The 13,885-nt window shown below is 40.0% G+C and overlaps 1 protein-coding gene across 1 annotated transcript; it reads left to right on the top strand.

Annotated features, from left to right (window-relative positions):
• Positions 1-2,949: 2,949 nt before the first annotated feature.
• On the top strand, positions 2,950-12,710 carry LOC115230880 (zinc finger protein 593-like). The gene is made up of 3 exons (XM_029800992.2): positions 2,950-3,213; positions 6,696-6,758; positions 12,546-12,710. Exons 1-3 carry the CDS (start codon positions 3,014-3,016, stop codon positions 12,682-12,684), a joined length of 402 nt encoding a protein of 133 aa, XP_029656852.1. The 5' UTR covers positions 2,950-3,013; the 3' UTR covers positions 12,685-12,710.
• The last annotated feature ends 1,175 nt before the right edge of the window (positions 12,711-13,885 follow it).

Genomic DNA, 13,885 nt, shown 5'->3' with positions numbered 1-13,885 from the left:
ATGTACCTCCACGGCCAACATCACTACTCTTGCATTAATGTTTTCTTTCTTTATGTTCTGAGTTCAAATTCCACCAAGGTTGACTTTTCCTTTCATCCTTTTGGGGTTGATAAATTAAGTACCAGTTATGCACTGGGGTCGATATAATCGACTTAATCCTTTTGTCTGTCCTTGTTTGTCCCCTCTATGTTTAGCCCCTTGTGGGTAGTAAACAAATAAGAAGTTTGCTTCCCAACCACATGGTTCCAGGTTCAGTCCCACTGCATGGCACTTTGGGCAAGTATCTTTTGTTATAGCAAGAGTCCAACCAAAACCTTTGTAGCGGGATGTGTAGCAAAAGATGCTGTTGATGTAGAAGATGAAACAGGCATGTGGACGAGATCAAAGTAAAATAATGGGAAAGCATCAGATTGTGGTTTGAATAATTTAATTGACACTTGCATTTATGTGTTGTATGCACAAGAAAATCTGCTACATAACATTACCAACTTGATTCAAGTTGGCAAAGTAAAAAATAAACAGGAGAAATACTCTGGGATCTTTTCGGTTTGAATGGCAGTTTTTAAAAATAATTTCCACGTAACTAAATACTTTAAAACTTCGTATACTGGTAGAATGTGTTTATAAAACATCTTTTCTCTTGGCTTTATTGAGAAAATTCTATGGTTTGTAAGATATTTGGTGTTTTTTTTCTTCAATTTCAACCAATCAATGACGTCTATTGAGGTGAAAACATTCTGTGCCATATGAAAATGTCCCTTGTTTAACCCTTTTGTTACCAACCCGGCTGAAACTAGCTCTGGCTCTGTTGTACAAATGTCTTGTTTTCTTAAGGCTTTAATTAAAATCTTCCACCAAACCTTAGTCACAATTTATGTTCCTAATACAAGCTGAATGATAACTAAGTTATTTTACTAAATTCTTTGTTATATTTAAAGTAATTGAAAGAAACACAGAACATCTCAAAATAAATACAGTAACGAAAGGGTTAAGAAACAGATTGGGTTTATTTACATTTCTGAAGAAAAAAAGATACCCTTCCCCCAACCCCTAACCCTAAAATAGATTGAAATGCAATAGATCGATACTAGGGTCATAATTATGGGTGACAATTTCATATGACACTGCTAGAAAAAACTGCCGTTCAAACCGAAAAGATCCATACTCTCTTGATGTGATGTGGTAGAACTGGGCATGCTTTGTGTTTGTGTGTGCTTTGGTCATTTGGTCATGTCTGTGTATGTTCTGTGTTGGGTCATTCATGCCGAACATGTGGTTCTGTGTTGGCTGCTTGACTGGCACAAGTTAACTGCGGTCTGTTGACCGTTTGCCTCTTGCTGGCTGTCTGCTTATCTGTCGTGTGTCTGACTGTATTTATAAGGGTCATCCCAGCTAGAAGGACAGATATACCACAGGAGTAATTTCTACCTATGTAGGTCGCCTCTTGTCCACTTGAACCTTAAATAAAACAGCTCAGGTCAGAGGTCGAAGAGAAATCCATCCATCACTTTTTGACAGGACAGAGAAATTTCTTTCACACCCGTTTGGCCAGTGGTGGATCAGATGAGCAAGAATACTCAGATTTGGTTTCAAATCTCAGCTCGGAAAAAAGGAAGCGTTTTACACCTTGTAAGTGGATTTGATAGGCGGAAACTGGAAGGAACCTGTAATGTGTGTATATATCCAACCAGCATTGCCTTGTGCATATGTCCCTGTAACTTAGCAGTTCAGCAAAATAAACCAATAGAATACATACTGAGTTGTTTGACTAAAGAAACTTTTGAGACAGTCCAATGGCTGAAAAAAAAGATATATTACCAAACATAGGCGTAGGAGTGGCTGTGTGGTAAGTAGCTTGCTTACCAACCACATGGTTCCGGGTTCAGTCCCACTGCGTGGCACCTTGGGTAAGTGTCTTCTACTATAGCCTCGGGTCGACCAAAGCCTTTTGAGTGGATTTGGTAGACGGAAACTGAAAGAAGCCCGTCGTATATATATATATATATATATATATGTATGTGCATGTTTGTGTGTCTGTGTTTGTCCCCCCAACATCGCTTGACAACCGATGCTGGTGTGTTTACGTCCCCGTAACTTAGCGGTTCGGCAAAAAAGGAGACCGATAAAATAGGTACTAGGCTTACAAAGAATAAGTCCTGGGGTCGATTTGATCGACTAAAGGCGGTGCTCCAGCATGGCCACAGTCACATGACTGAAACAAGTAAAAGAGTAAAAGAGAGATACATAGGCACAGGCGTGGGAGTGTGGTAAGAAGCTTGTTTCCCAACCACATGGTTCAGGGTTCAGTCCTACTACGTGGTACCTTGGGTAAGCATCTTTTACTATAACCTCGGGCCGACCAAAGCCTTGTGAGTGGATTTGGTAGATGGAAACTGAAAGAAGCCTGTCATATATTTATATGTGTTTGTGTGTGTGTGTGTCTGTGTTTGTGCCCCACCATCGCTTGATAATCGATGTTGGTGTGTTTACGTCCACGTAAACTAGCAGATTGGCAAAGGAAATCGATAGAATAAGTACTAGGCTTACGAAGGATAAGTCCTGGGGTCGATTTGCTCGATTAAAAACACCCTTTAAGGTGGTGTTCCAGCATGGCCGCAACAAATGACTGAAACAAGTAAATTATTATAAGGATACACACTCTTGGAGTTCTTATTTATAGAAGAAAGAAACGTCTTTTGACATATTTTTTCTCAAAACTTCAGCCAAGAAAGTGAAGCGAATTGGTTCTTAACTTCGAATCGAAACTATATCGTATCGATCGCCAAATAATACTAATTATTATTATTAAATAAAGCATTGGCTGTGTAGAGAAATCAGCTGATTGTTTTGTCGTTTAAAGTTGTCCGGTCAGGAAAAGACGAGACCGGACTTTGATGAATGACGTCAGAGCTGGCACCTCCCCACCACTAAATCTACCTCCACTTAACAGAAGAGTTATTGCAACAAACACCAACTTCCTCTTTATTCTCTGACTCGGCACGTGTAAACAACCATGACCCACACGTCGAGGAAAGGATTCCATAAGAACAAATCTGCTTGTTGTTTTAAGAAGAAATGGAAGACCAAACGTTATTTGAGGGACGTTGATCAAATCCACGTCGACATGAAACCTGCGGAGGCCTCGAAACTATTGAACCAAGCCGTGAATTACGATTTGCCCGGCGCCGCGCAGTTCTACTGTCTCCATTGCTCGTAAGTAAGAAACCGCCAGGCTCTTGGCGATCCTTCGGTATAGGTACCGTAAGTACAGGAAGTGGCTTTGTTTACATTTCTGAAGGTAACAGAAATCGGCAATCTTTCGTCTCTAGTAGACCTTTCCGTCGATTTCCGTAAAAAAAATTTTTTTTTTTTTTACATATGGGCTTGCGGGAACTTTTGAAGTAATGAGAGCGAAAGAGACTAAGAGAAAGCGATTGTATGACGAGGGAAGTTCTTTTGAAGTTACCGTGCATGTGAAGCATTGATGTACATGTGTGTGTGTGTTTGATGGGGTGTGGGAGACAGACAGTATGTTGTGTAAGTGAAGTGCTTCTGTTAGTGTGTGTGAAAGAGAGAAATAACTGAAATTTTTTACTCGGTGTATGTGTATATGTATGTATATTACTTCAAAAGCTCCCGCAAGCCCATATGTAAAAAAAAAAAAATTTTTACGGAAATCGACGGAAAGGTCTACTAGAGGCGAAAGATCGCCCAGAAATCCTTTTCTCCCACCCCTAAACCTAACCCTTACCTTAACACAAACCCTAACCCCCCCCCCATATATATAAAAAAAAACACTTTCTTGAAATGTATCCGGTACCTATACCGAAGTTACGCCAGATTCTTTTATTTATTTCTTCCTCTTGGTCTGCCATGGATTTACACATAGTGGTACTACTTGAGAACAGTGGTCCCGGTGCGCGCACTCGCGTAGTCGCGCATCTGCTCTAGCTAGTCGTGACTAGTCGATCCTTTTTGTTTTTGTTTTATTTACTTTGTTTTAAAAAAATTATTTTGTGTTTTATTTTGCTAGGTAATCGTAGGATCGACTAGTCACGACTAGATAGTGAGGATGCGCGAGTACGCCAGTGCGCGCACCGGGGCCACTGTTCTCAAGTAGTACCCACATAGTCCTCCGAATTTAGCAGGGTCAATCAATTGACATAACTCCTGATAACCCCGCCACCACTACCCACTGACTTTATTTCCTCATAACTATATTTAAAACGAACAGCCTTTAATGACATTTTGTCGCGAGGGTGTAGATTACAAATTTCTTGATAAAATTTAGGCGTAGGAGGGGGGGGATCGATTTTGGAAGAACTTTGGTTCAATTTCTGAATTCTTTATTGTAAATGGCCGGACATCTTTTGGGTACTACTAGCGAAGACTGGACCCGGTGCTCGCACACGCGCAGTCGCGCGTCCGCGCCAGCTAGTCGTAAGTAGTCGATATACACACATACATACACACATATATATATACCTGAATGATGTACCTACTATGGATGCTGTTTAAAAACTAGTAAAAGAATATATCACACATAAACACATATATAATATCTACTTGTATCGGTGTGTATACACACACACACACATGATTAAAAACTAAAAGAATATATAGTGTGTCTATACAGGCTGTAATAATAGGGTATTGGCTTCTTAACGAGAATAGATTCATCTACCCTTTGACACGTTTTATTCTTAATCCAAACACCCTTCTCGGATCTTTTCGCTTTGACCGGCAGATTTTTAAAATAATTTCTTTGTAACTTTGTTTACGAGAGACCCCTCAGTTTATGGCCACAGGGTATCTATTTTTCTCATAAATATCAGTGACAGATTCATATCACACCGCAAATAAATGTTGCTGACAAAGATCTGGAGAAATTGTATTCACCTCATAGACGTCATTGATTGGTTGAAATTGCCAAAATGCAAGAAATTAAACAACAAATAGCTTACAAACTACAGAATTTTCTCAAGAAAGCCAAGAGAAAAAGATGTTTTATGTAACACATTCTACCAGTATACGAAGTTTAAAAGTGTTTAGTTACAAAGAAATAATTTTAAAAATCTGCCGGTCAAAGTGAAAAGATCACCCTTCTCACCTATAAATTCGGGAGGTACTGCTTAGTTATTGAGCATTTAACATTAGGACTAATTGTTCTGAGTTACATAGTACCCATACTAAGGTTAGACCCTGCTTTAAGCAAAAGATTTGCTAGAAAACTCCCAAACCCGGTGCATTGAAAGAAAAATACCCCGTATGGTAATTGTCCTGCCAAGTTAAGATAAACAATCTCTTGCTACCCTCACTCTCAGAAATACAATAAATCCATCGGAAGTCTATATCCAACAAAATACGTCTTTTTATTGTATAATTAAATAAAATATATGGAACCTGTCTGGGAGTTTACCTGGTTTCTTTGAGATGAGTTGTTCAGGTGTGAAATTGAGAGAGTAGCAGCAGTTGAGCCATTTGGATATCTTTCATTGGTTTCAGTCATCAGACTGTGACCATACTGGAGCTCCTCCTAAGGCTTAGTCAATTATGTTGACCTTCAGTGGATGAAAACCAAAATGTACCCTGGACAGGATTTGAACTCAGGACACAAAGGCACATTTTCCATAATTAACTAAATCTTGAATTTAAACCAGTGGTGTAGGAAGAGTCTTGTGACTTTTATATAAGAGGCGGGTGTTAATTTTTCTGGCCATATTTTCAAAGGAGGTTGAAAATTCAGAATTTCAAAGGAAGGAAACACTCATCACTTTTACAGTACTGCCACTGCTTGCAACAACAAAAAAAAAGTTGTTCCTATTCTCTGGAATCTACTTACTGCTATCTCAAGCCAATGAAGCTACCTTTGTGAGGTTGTTTGAATCGCTAGAAATAACAGTCAAGTTTCCTTTAAACCACACCCTACTTCATTATGAAAAGACACATTTGAAGATGTCGTCCATAGTACACTTCCAGGAGAAAAGGTGGTACAGTCAAGGCTAGAATGATCTTTGATCATAAATGTGTTTGTTTTGTCAGATTTGACCATGGAATCTGTCACTCAGGAGTTTGTTTTGACTGTGGATATAATACTGTCTTGCGGCCACCATGTGGACTAGTGATGTTTCAACTGTTTCGTCCACTTCCCTATCAATTTGGCCATCATCATCATCATCATTGTTCGACCGTGGTCGAGACAATGGAATTTACTATGTTACACCAGACTTCACGGTCCATCATAGCATTACGGAGGTCCTGTTGCTGGATGCCTGTATCTCTGGAGATTACATCAGGGTAGGAGAGTGTGCGCCCTCCGGTATCGCGAGCAGATGGCTTCCAGAGGAGAAGAGTAGAAATTACCTCGTTTTCAGCTCTACAACAATGTCCAGCAAACTGGACTCTTCTACCTTTCACAAGAGATGATACAGGTGGTAATTTCCCATATATTTGTACTTTGGTTGGATGACGCTTCCACGAGAGATTTTGAGCTCTCATAAGGAGGCGAGTGTAAGTTCCATCCAACCGCCTCTCAAGCTTCTTTGATAACATCCAGGTTTCTGAGCCATATAAGTAGAACTGGTTCGACTGTGGCTTTGAATGTTTCAAGTTTGAAGTCTCTACTTAGATTTGAATACCAAGAAAAGAATGAATTAAGAATTTTATCCCATGTTCCCTGTTTTTGTCTTTTACAGGAAATATTTCATCAGCAATTTTGCCTTGAAAGAACATTTTAGGGGCAAACCCCATAAACGAAGGTCAGTTGGTGTTTTATTGTATTGTTTGTTTATTTATGACTGTTTTAGGGGTTGGTGAGGATAAGATTAGGGGTAGAATTAATCATGGAAGTTTGCTTTCCAAACATTGTTTTTTGGTTCAGTTCCACTGTGTGGTACCTTAGGCAAGTGTCATCTACTATAGCCCCAGGCCAACTGAAGCCTTGTGAGTGGATTTGGTCAAGCATGGAAAATGCAAGAATCCCATCATGTGTGTGTATATTTGTGTTTCTTTGTCTTGACCAACATTCTGCCACATGGCATTAGGAAGGGCATCCGGCCATAGAAACCATGCCAAATCAGACTGGAATCTGGTGCAGCCCCTCAGCTTGCCAGCCCTGGCCAAACTGTCCAACCCATGCCAGCATGGACAACAGACGTTAAATGATGATGTTTAGCCATGGAGAAATATTTCCTTGCTTGGAAACCTGGTTGGCACCAGGAAGGGCATCTGGCTATAGAAAATCTACTTCAGTAAATTCCATCTGACCCATGCATCATCATCATCTTCGTTTAGCCTCCGCTTTCCATGCTAGCATGGGTTGGACGGTTCAACTGGGGTCTGGGAAGCCAGAAGGCTGCACCACGCCCAGTCTGATCTGGCAATGTTTCTACGGCTGGATGCCCTTCCTAATGCCAACCACTCTGTGAGTGTAGTGGGTGCTTTTTACGTGCCACCAGCACAGGTGCCAGATGAGGCTGGCAACAGCCACGATCGGATGGTGCCTTTTACGTCCCACCGGCACGGCGCTGGCAATGGCCACGTTCGGATGGTTCTCTTATGTGCCACCAGCACTGGTATCACAGCTACAATTTCCATTGATGTTGATCGATTTTGATTTTCACTTGCCTCAACAGGTCTTTGCAAGTAGAGTTTTGTGTTCCAAGAAGGAAAGGTATGCATAAGTGCAAGTATGGAAGAGTGGACATTAAACGGTGATGATGTTCTAAGGGTATTTACTGGAAGTTGCTATCACATCCAGATTGTAGACCCAATTCACACTTTATGATGATGTTCATTGCTTCCTTTACTGTAATTCTTGGCGATTTGAGATTTTAAAACGCAGGTCTTTGTTGAAATCATTCTATGGATGTTGTGTTTTAGATATACTTTGAGGATGAGTTGCTACAGTAACATACCAGACTAAAAAATGTTACAGTATCTAGTTTAATTCTGAGGTGGCAAGCTGGCAGAATCATTAGCATGCCAGGAAAAATGCTTAGCAGCATGTCGTCTGTCTTTACATTCTGTGTTCAAATTCTGCCAAGGTTGACTTTGCCTGTCATCCTTTAGGGGATCAGTAAAATAAGTACCAGTTGCACACTGGGGTTGATATAATCAATTTACATCCTCTCCTGAAATTGCTGGCCTTGTGCCAAAAATTTGGAAGAAATACTTAGTTTACATTATTTACAATTGACGGATTTGTCCTCATCTTGTTTGTTGTTAACACAACGTTTCAGCTTCATCAGGTGTCTTGGGAGGGAAATTTCGAACCTGGATTCTCATTCCTAAGGTATTTTTGATGCTGTTATTATTATTATTTACCACAAGGTATATTCAACCTCTTCTCATTCAGATTACTCTGTCAAATGTGATGCTTATTTATCCACATGGTTTTGAATTAATCATGTATTATCTCGTAGCTTCGAGATTTTGATTACATATCATGGGCTTCTTTTCGTTTCCGGAAATCCACTCACAAAGCTTTGGTCGGGTCTACAGTAGAATACACTTGGCCAAGGTGCCACGTCGGGGATCCGAACCCGGAACCATGTGGTTGGGAAGCAAACTTTGCACTCTCGTGCGCGTGAGAGAAAGAAAGAAAGAGAGAGTGTCATTATGGAGTGAATTTTTGAATTTTCGGACTTATAAATCTCATATTCTCCTATCCTTAATTCTCCTAACACTAATTCACTCCATAATTGCTCACGGGCATACGGTGTAGTGGTTATGAGCGTGGGCTACTAACCCCAAGATTCCAAGTTTGATTCCAGGCAGTCAATAACAATAATAACGTCGAAAAATACCTTAGGAATGAGAACCCAGGTTTGAAAGTTCCCCAAGACACCTGATGAAGGCTGGAGGGTATATCAGCTGAAACGTTATGTTAACAACAAACAAGATGAGGACAAATATCCGTCAAATGTAAATAATGTACACAATTCCTCATCTCTTAAATATAGAACACTATTTAGTTTGATTCAGCTTTTTTATGAATTCATATTCTAGTGGAGTTTTTATTTAGCCTATCATCTGTTCAAAGAAATAAGTACCTGTAATATACTGGAGGTCACTCATTCAGCTCTCACCAAAACTTTTTACTACATGGGAATGGAATATTTCAGTCAGCTTAGATGGAGGAAGTAGATTTAAAATTTAAACAAAGCATTCAAACGAGTCAGACCTATTTAAACAAATCTGTGATAATGGTAACTCATTGCTGTTTGTCGTTGGTGAATGAAAAGATATCTGATCGTATATTTAACCGTTTGGATATAAACCCACTTGAAATTGGTTCTATGATGCAAACTTCCCGTTTTAAAGGAAAGTAAATTAAAACCTTCCATGCTATTTTGTTCTGAATACCAGCTTAATAATGACAAAATTATTTTACTAAATTCATTATTTCAAAATTAGTTGAAACAAAGCACGGATCTTTTCGGTTTGAACGGCAGTTTTCTTCTAGCGGTGTCATATGAAATTGTCACCCATAATTATGTCCCTAGTATCGATCTATTGCATTTCAATCTGTTTCTTAAACGTGGGACATATTCATACGGCACAGAATGTTTTTTTTTACCTCAATAGATGTCAGTGATTGGTTGAAATTGCAGAAATTGAAGAAAAAAACAACAAATATCTTACAAATAATAGAATTTTCTCAAGAAAGCCAAGAGAAAAAGATGTTTTATAAACACATTCTACCAGTATACGAAGTTTAAAAGTGTTTAGTTACGTGGAAATTATTTTAAAAAAACTGCCGTTCAAACCGAAAAGATCCGAAAATATTCATGTATTTCAACAGAAATCGAGTTAGAGAAGGGACGAAGTGAATCAAAATCTTCAGCTAGCGCTTACAACTGGTTTCGTAGAGTTACCTCCCTTAAATTTAACCTCGCATGTACTTTTAAACGGCGCGATAGGAAATTTATTTAATTCGTGATGTGTGTGTTGGGGGCAGGGGAGGAATTCGAACGAGTTGACTTTGTCTTGTTGTCTGAGGGAGATAAAAATTACAAGTTTAATTTGAATTTTGTTGGTTCGTGGCCGTTACTTCGTTTAACACTGTAGGTTTGAAGTCTGGCAGAAACAATAAAAGATAAGGAAAAACGGGAAAAATAAAAACTTGAAACAGTACGGATGTCTTCGGTTTGAACGGCAGTTTTTTCTAGCGGTGTCATATGAAATTGTTACTCATAATTATGACCCTAGTATCGATCTATTGCATTTCAATCTGTTTTAGGGTTAGGGGTTGGGGGAAGGGTATCTTTTTTTCTTCAGAAATGTAAATAAACCCAATCTGTTTCTTAAACGAGAGACATATTCATACGGCACAGAATGTTTTCACCTCAATGGACGTCAGTGATTGGTTGAAATTGCAGAAATTGAAGAAACAACAACAACAAATATCTTACAAACTATAGAATTTTCTCAAGAAAGCCAAGAGAAAAAGATGTTTTATAAACACATTCTACCAGTATACGAAGTTTAAAAGTGTTTAGTTACGTGGAAATTATTAAAAAAAACTGCCGCTCAAACCGAAAATATCCAACAGTACTTTACTGTTTGTTTTTTGCAATGTCAGTTTTGTGTTTTAACTCCCTGTGTTTACTTGTATTGGCATGAGGGGCTCTTAATGCTGAGCCCACAATTTACAGATTCATTACCTCTTCATAAATGTGGGACGTAGATTCGTCTATCTCATTTCATTGTAGATTTCAATTCATATGAACTAAACAATTCATAATCTATCAGAAGGTGCTGTCCTTGTTGCAGTGTTGTTGCTTGCTATGCCACCAAAGTGCAAGTTCCTGGTAGGGGCCTCCCATCTGGACAGGTCACTAGTCGTATATGGACCACTCTACCCAGAGGTAAAAATGGATTTGCATAGTGCCAACACCTCTCCCTGGAAAAAAAAAATCAAAGGTACAGAAGCATTGATGACAATCAAAACCAAGAATAATTAGGAGGAAAATCTTTCCTCGGGGAAACATATGGTGTGGTGCAGCAAAATGTGAAAGGGAGCTGCTAGGAAAGAGAATTGTGGGAAAATCGTTATTAATTGCCTCTTCTCCATAGGACTGCAGGAGAATTAATACACAATATATCCCTTCTGATTGAATATTGTTGGTGAAGACCTTGAGTGAGGACAGATCTTTAGCATTTAAATCACCCTATCTGGCCCAGTATTCTGTTCCTGTGTTCAACCTGGTTAAATCTGGCCTCTCAACACACCCTGCAATATCATTCTAAAAATAAACAATCACATCATTTGAAATCTCAAAGCCATGCAATGCCATGTAAAAGCACTTGTGCGGTGTCGCGTAAAAGTGCCTGTGCAGTGTCACAAAGTAGCTGTGCAGTGTCACGTAAAAGTACTTGTGGAGTGCCACGTAAAAGTGTCCGTGTGGTGCCACATAAAAGTACTCATGTGGTGTGATGTAAAAGCACCTGTGCAGGGCTCACTCTGTAAAGTGCTTGGTGTTAGGAAGGGCATCCAGCCATAGAAACCATGCCAAATCAGACTGGAGCCTAGTGCAGCTCCTCAGCTTACCGTCTCTGGTCAAACCATCCAACCCATGCCAGCATGGACCACAGACGTTAAATGATGATGATAATCCAAAACAAAGTGAATAAATAGACATTGTTTCATCGTTTAGCGTCCGCTTTCCATGCTAGCATGGGTTGGACGGTTCAACTGGGGTCTGGGAAGCCAGAAGGCTGCACCAGGCCCAGTCTGATCTGGCAGTGTTTCTACAGCTGGATGCCCTTCCTAACGCCAACCACTCCGAGAGTGTAGTGGGTGCTTTTTATGTGCCACCAGCACAGGTGCCAGACGAGGCTGGAAAACAGCCATGATCGGATGGTGCTGTTTACGTGCCACCAGCACAGGTGCCAGACGAGGCTGGAAAACAGCCATGATCGGATGGTGCTGTTTACGTGCCACCAGCTCAGGTGCCAGACGAGGCTGGAAAACAGCCATGATCGGATGGTGCTTTTTACGTGCCACCGGCACGGAGGCTGGCAACAGCCACGATCGGATGGTGCTTTTTATGTCACAGAGGCCAGTCGGGCGGCGCTGGCAACGGCCATGTTCGGAGTTATCTGAATGTAAAGTGCAGTCTGCTTTTTAAGAGAATTTAGTTTTCTGCATAGCAGTAATTTATTGTTTATTATTAATCGTTGTCCCTTAACCCTTTAGTGTTCAGATTATTCTATCAAACATAATGCTTATTGATTCCCATTGATTTGAATTAATCATGCATTATCTCATATCTTCAAGAGCTTGATGGTGTAATTACTTAATGTAGAATAACATTGTAGGGTAGGTGTGAGAGCCTGGATCTGGTCAGTTTGAACATAAAACAGATTAACTATTTTGGCCGGATATGGCTGGTTTAAATACTAAAGGGTTAAAGGGTTCAGGGTTACTTTCTGCTTCAATAGAATACTGATAGTATAAGGAAAGGTGGTGGTGGTGGGGCTCAGTTGAAGTCTCTCACTATATTTTTATTGAAGCTTTTGTTTTTTTATTTTATTTGCAGAATTAAGGAATTGAAAACCGAACCTTACAGTCAAGCAGAAGCTGAAAGAGCAGCTGGTATGGGTTCCTATATTGCCCCAAAGACTGTTCATGTTGAAACACAACCATTGAAGCCAGATTCTGAAATAATGGAATTTTAAAAAGCTATAAAATTGTACAAAATGTTCGTTTTTTTCTTCCTTGTTATTTGCTTGAAGATATCTCTGCTTTGTTGGTCATTGTAGGATTTCTTTTCAAGGTTACCCTGCAATGGCTCAACCTTGTTTCGTGTTAATGTGGACTATCATCATCATCATCATCGTTTAACGTCCGTTTTCCATGCTAGCATGGGTTGGATGGTTCGACTGGGGTCTGGGAAGCCAGGAGGCTGCACCAGGCCCAGTCTGATCTGACAGTGTTTCTACAGCTGGATGCCCTTCCTAACACCAACCACTCCGTGAGTGTAGTGGGTGCTTTTTACGTGCCACTGGCACTGATAAAATTTAGAGAAAACCATTTTTACAATCTAACAACTTGCAGTCCACTATGAAAGAATATCCAATATAGTCTTGACATGTGTAATCTTTATATACAGAAACCACATTTCAGTGTTTGTTTCCAGTTCTCCACATAAGCATGTTCAGACAGTTCAGTAGACTGGAAGATTATTGCCTCACTCGGAAATGGGTGAGGGTTGGCATCCAGCCTTAGAAAGCTCTTTCCAACATATTTTCATCATGCAAGAATGGGAAAATAGACATGAAATGATGTAAAGTAATGAATAATGCGTAGGAGTGGCTGTGTGGTAAGTAGCTTGCTTACCAACCACATGGTTCCAGGTTCAGTCCCACTGCATGGAACCTTGGGCAAGTGCCTTCTATATAACCTTGGGCCGATCAAAGCCTTGTGAGTGGATTTGGTAGACAGAAACTGAAAGAAACCCATTATATATATATATATGTATGTGTGTGTTTCTGTTTGTCCCCCCAACATCACTTGACATCCAATGCTGGTGTGTTTATGTCCCCGTAACTTAGCGGTTCAGCAAAAGAGACCAATAGAATAAGTACTAGGCTTACAAAGAATAAGTCCTGGGGTCAATTTGCTTGACTAAAGGCAGTGCTCCAGCATGGCTGCAGTCAAAGGACAAACAAGTATAAGAATATACACACACGTGTTTGTCCCCCCCCCCCACCACCACTTGATAACCAGTGTTGGTGTGTTTGTTTCTCTGCAACTTAGCAGTTCAGCAAAAGATACCAATAGAATAAGTACCAGGCTAAAATAATAAGTGCTGGGGTTGGTTCATTCAACTAAAGAAAAATTTCCAAGGCAGTGCCCCATCATGGCCGCAGTCAAATG

The sequence above is a fragment of the Octopus sinensis genome, unplaced genomic scaffold (assembly GCF_006345805.1).
Source record: "Octopus sinensis unplaced genomic scaffold, ASM634580v1 Contig16619, whole genome shotgun sequence".
NCBI classification, from domain to species: domain Eukaryota; kingdom Metazoa; phylum Mollusca; class Cephalopoda; order Octopoda; family Octopodidae; genus Octopus; species Octopus sinensis.
The sequence above is the reverse complement of the archived record's forward strand: the minus strand, read 5'-3'. Positions and strand labels throughout refer to the sequence as shown.

Excerpts from the sequence above, each read along its gene's own strand:
- LOC115230880 (XM_029800992.2), top strand. The coding sequence starts at position 3,014 with ATGACCCACACGTCGAGGAAAGGATTCCATAAGAACAAATCTGCTTGT. Across the intron at positions 3,214-6,695 it reads TTCTACTGTCTCCATTGCTC|GAAATATTTCATCAGCAATT; the intron begins GTAAGTAAGAAA and ends TGTCTTTTACAG. Across the intron at positions 6,759-12,545 it reads GGCAAACCCCATAAACGAAG|AATTAAGGAATTGAAAACCG; the intron begins GTCAGTTGGTGT and ends TTTTATTTGCAG.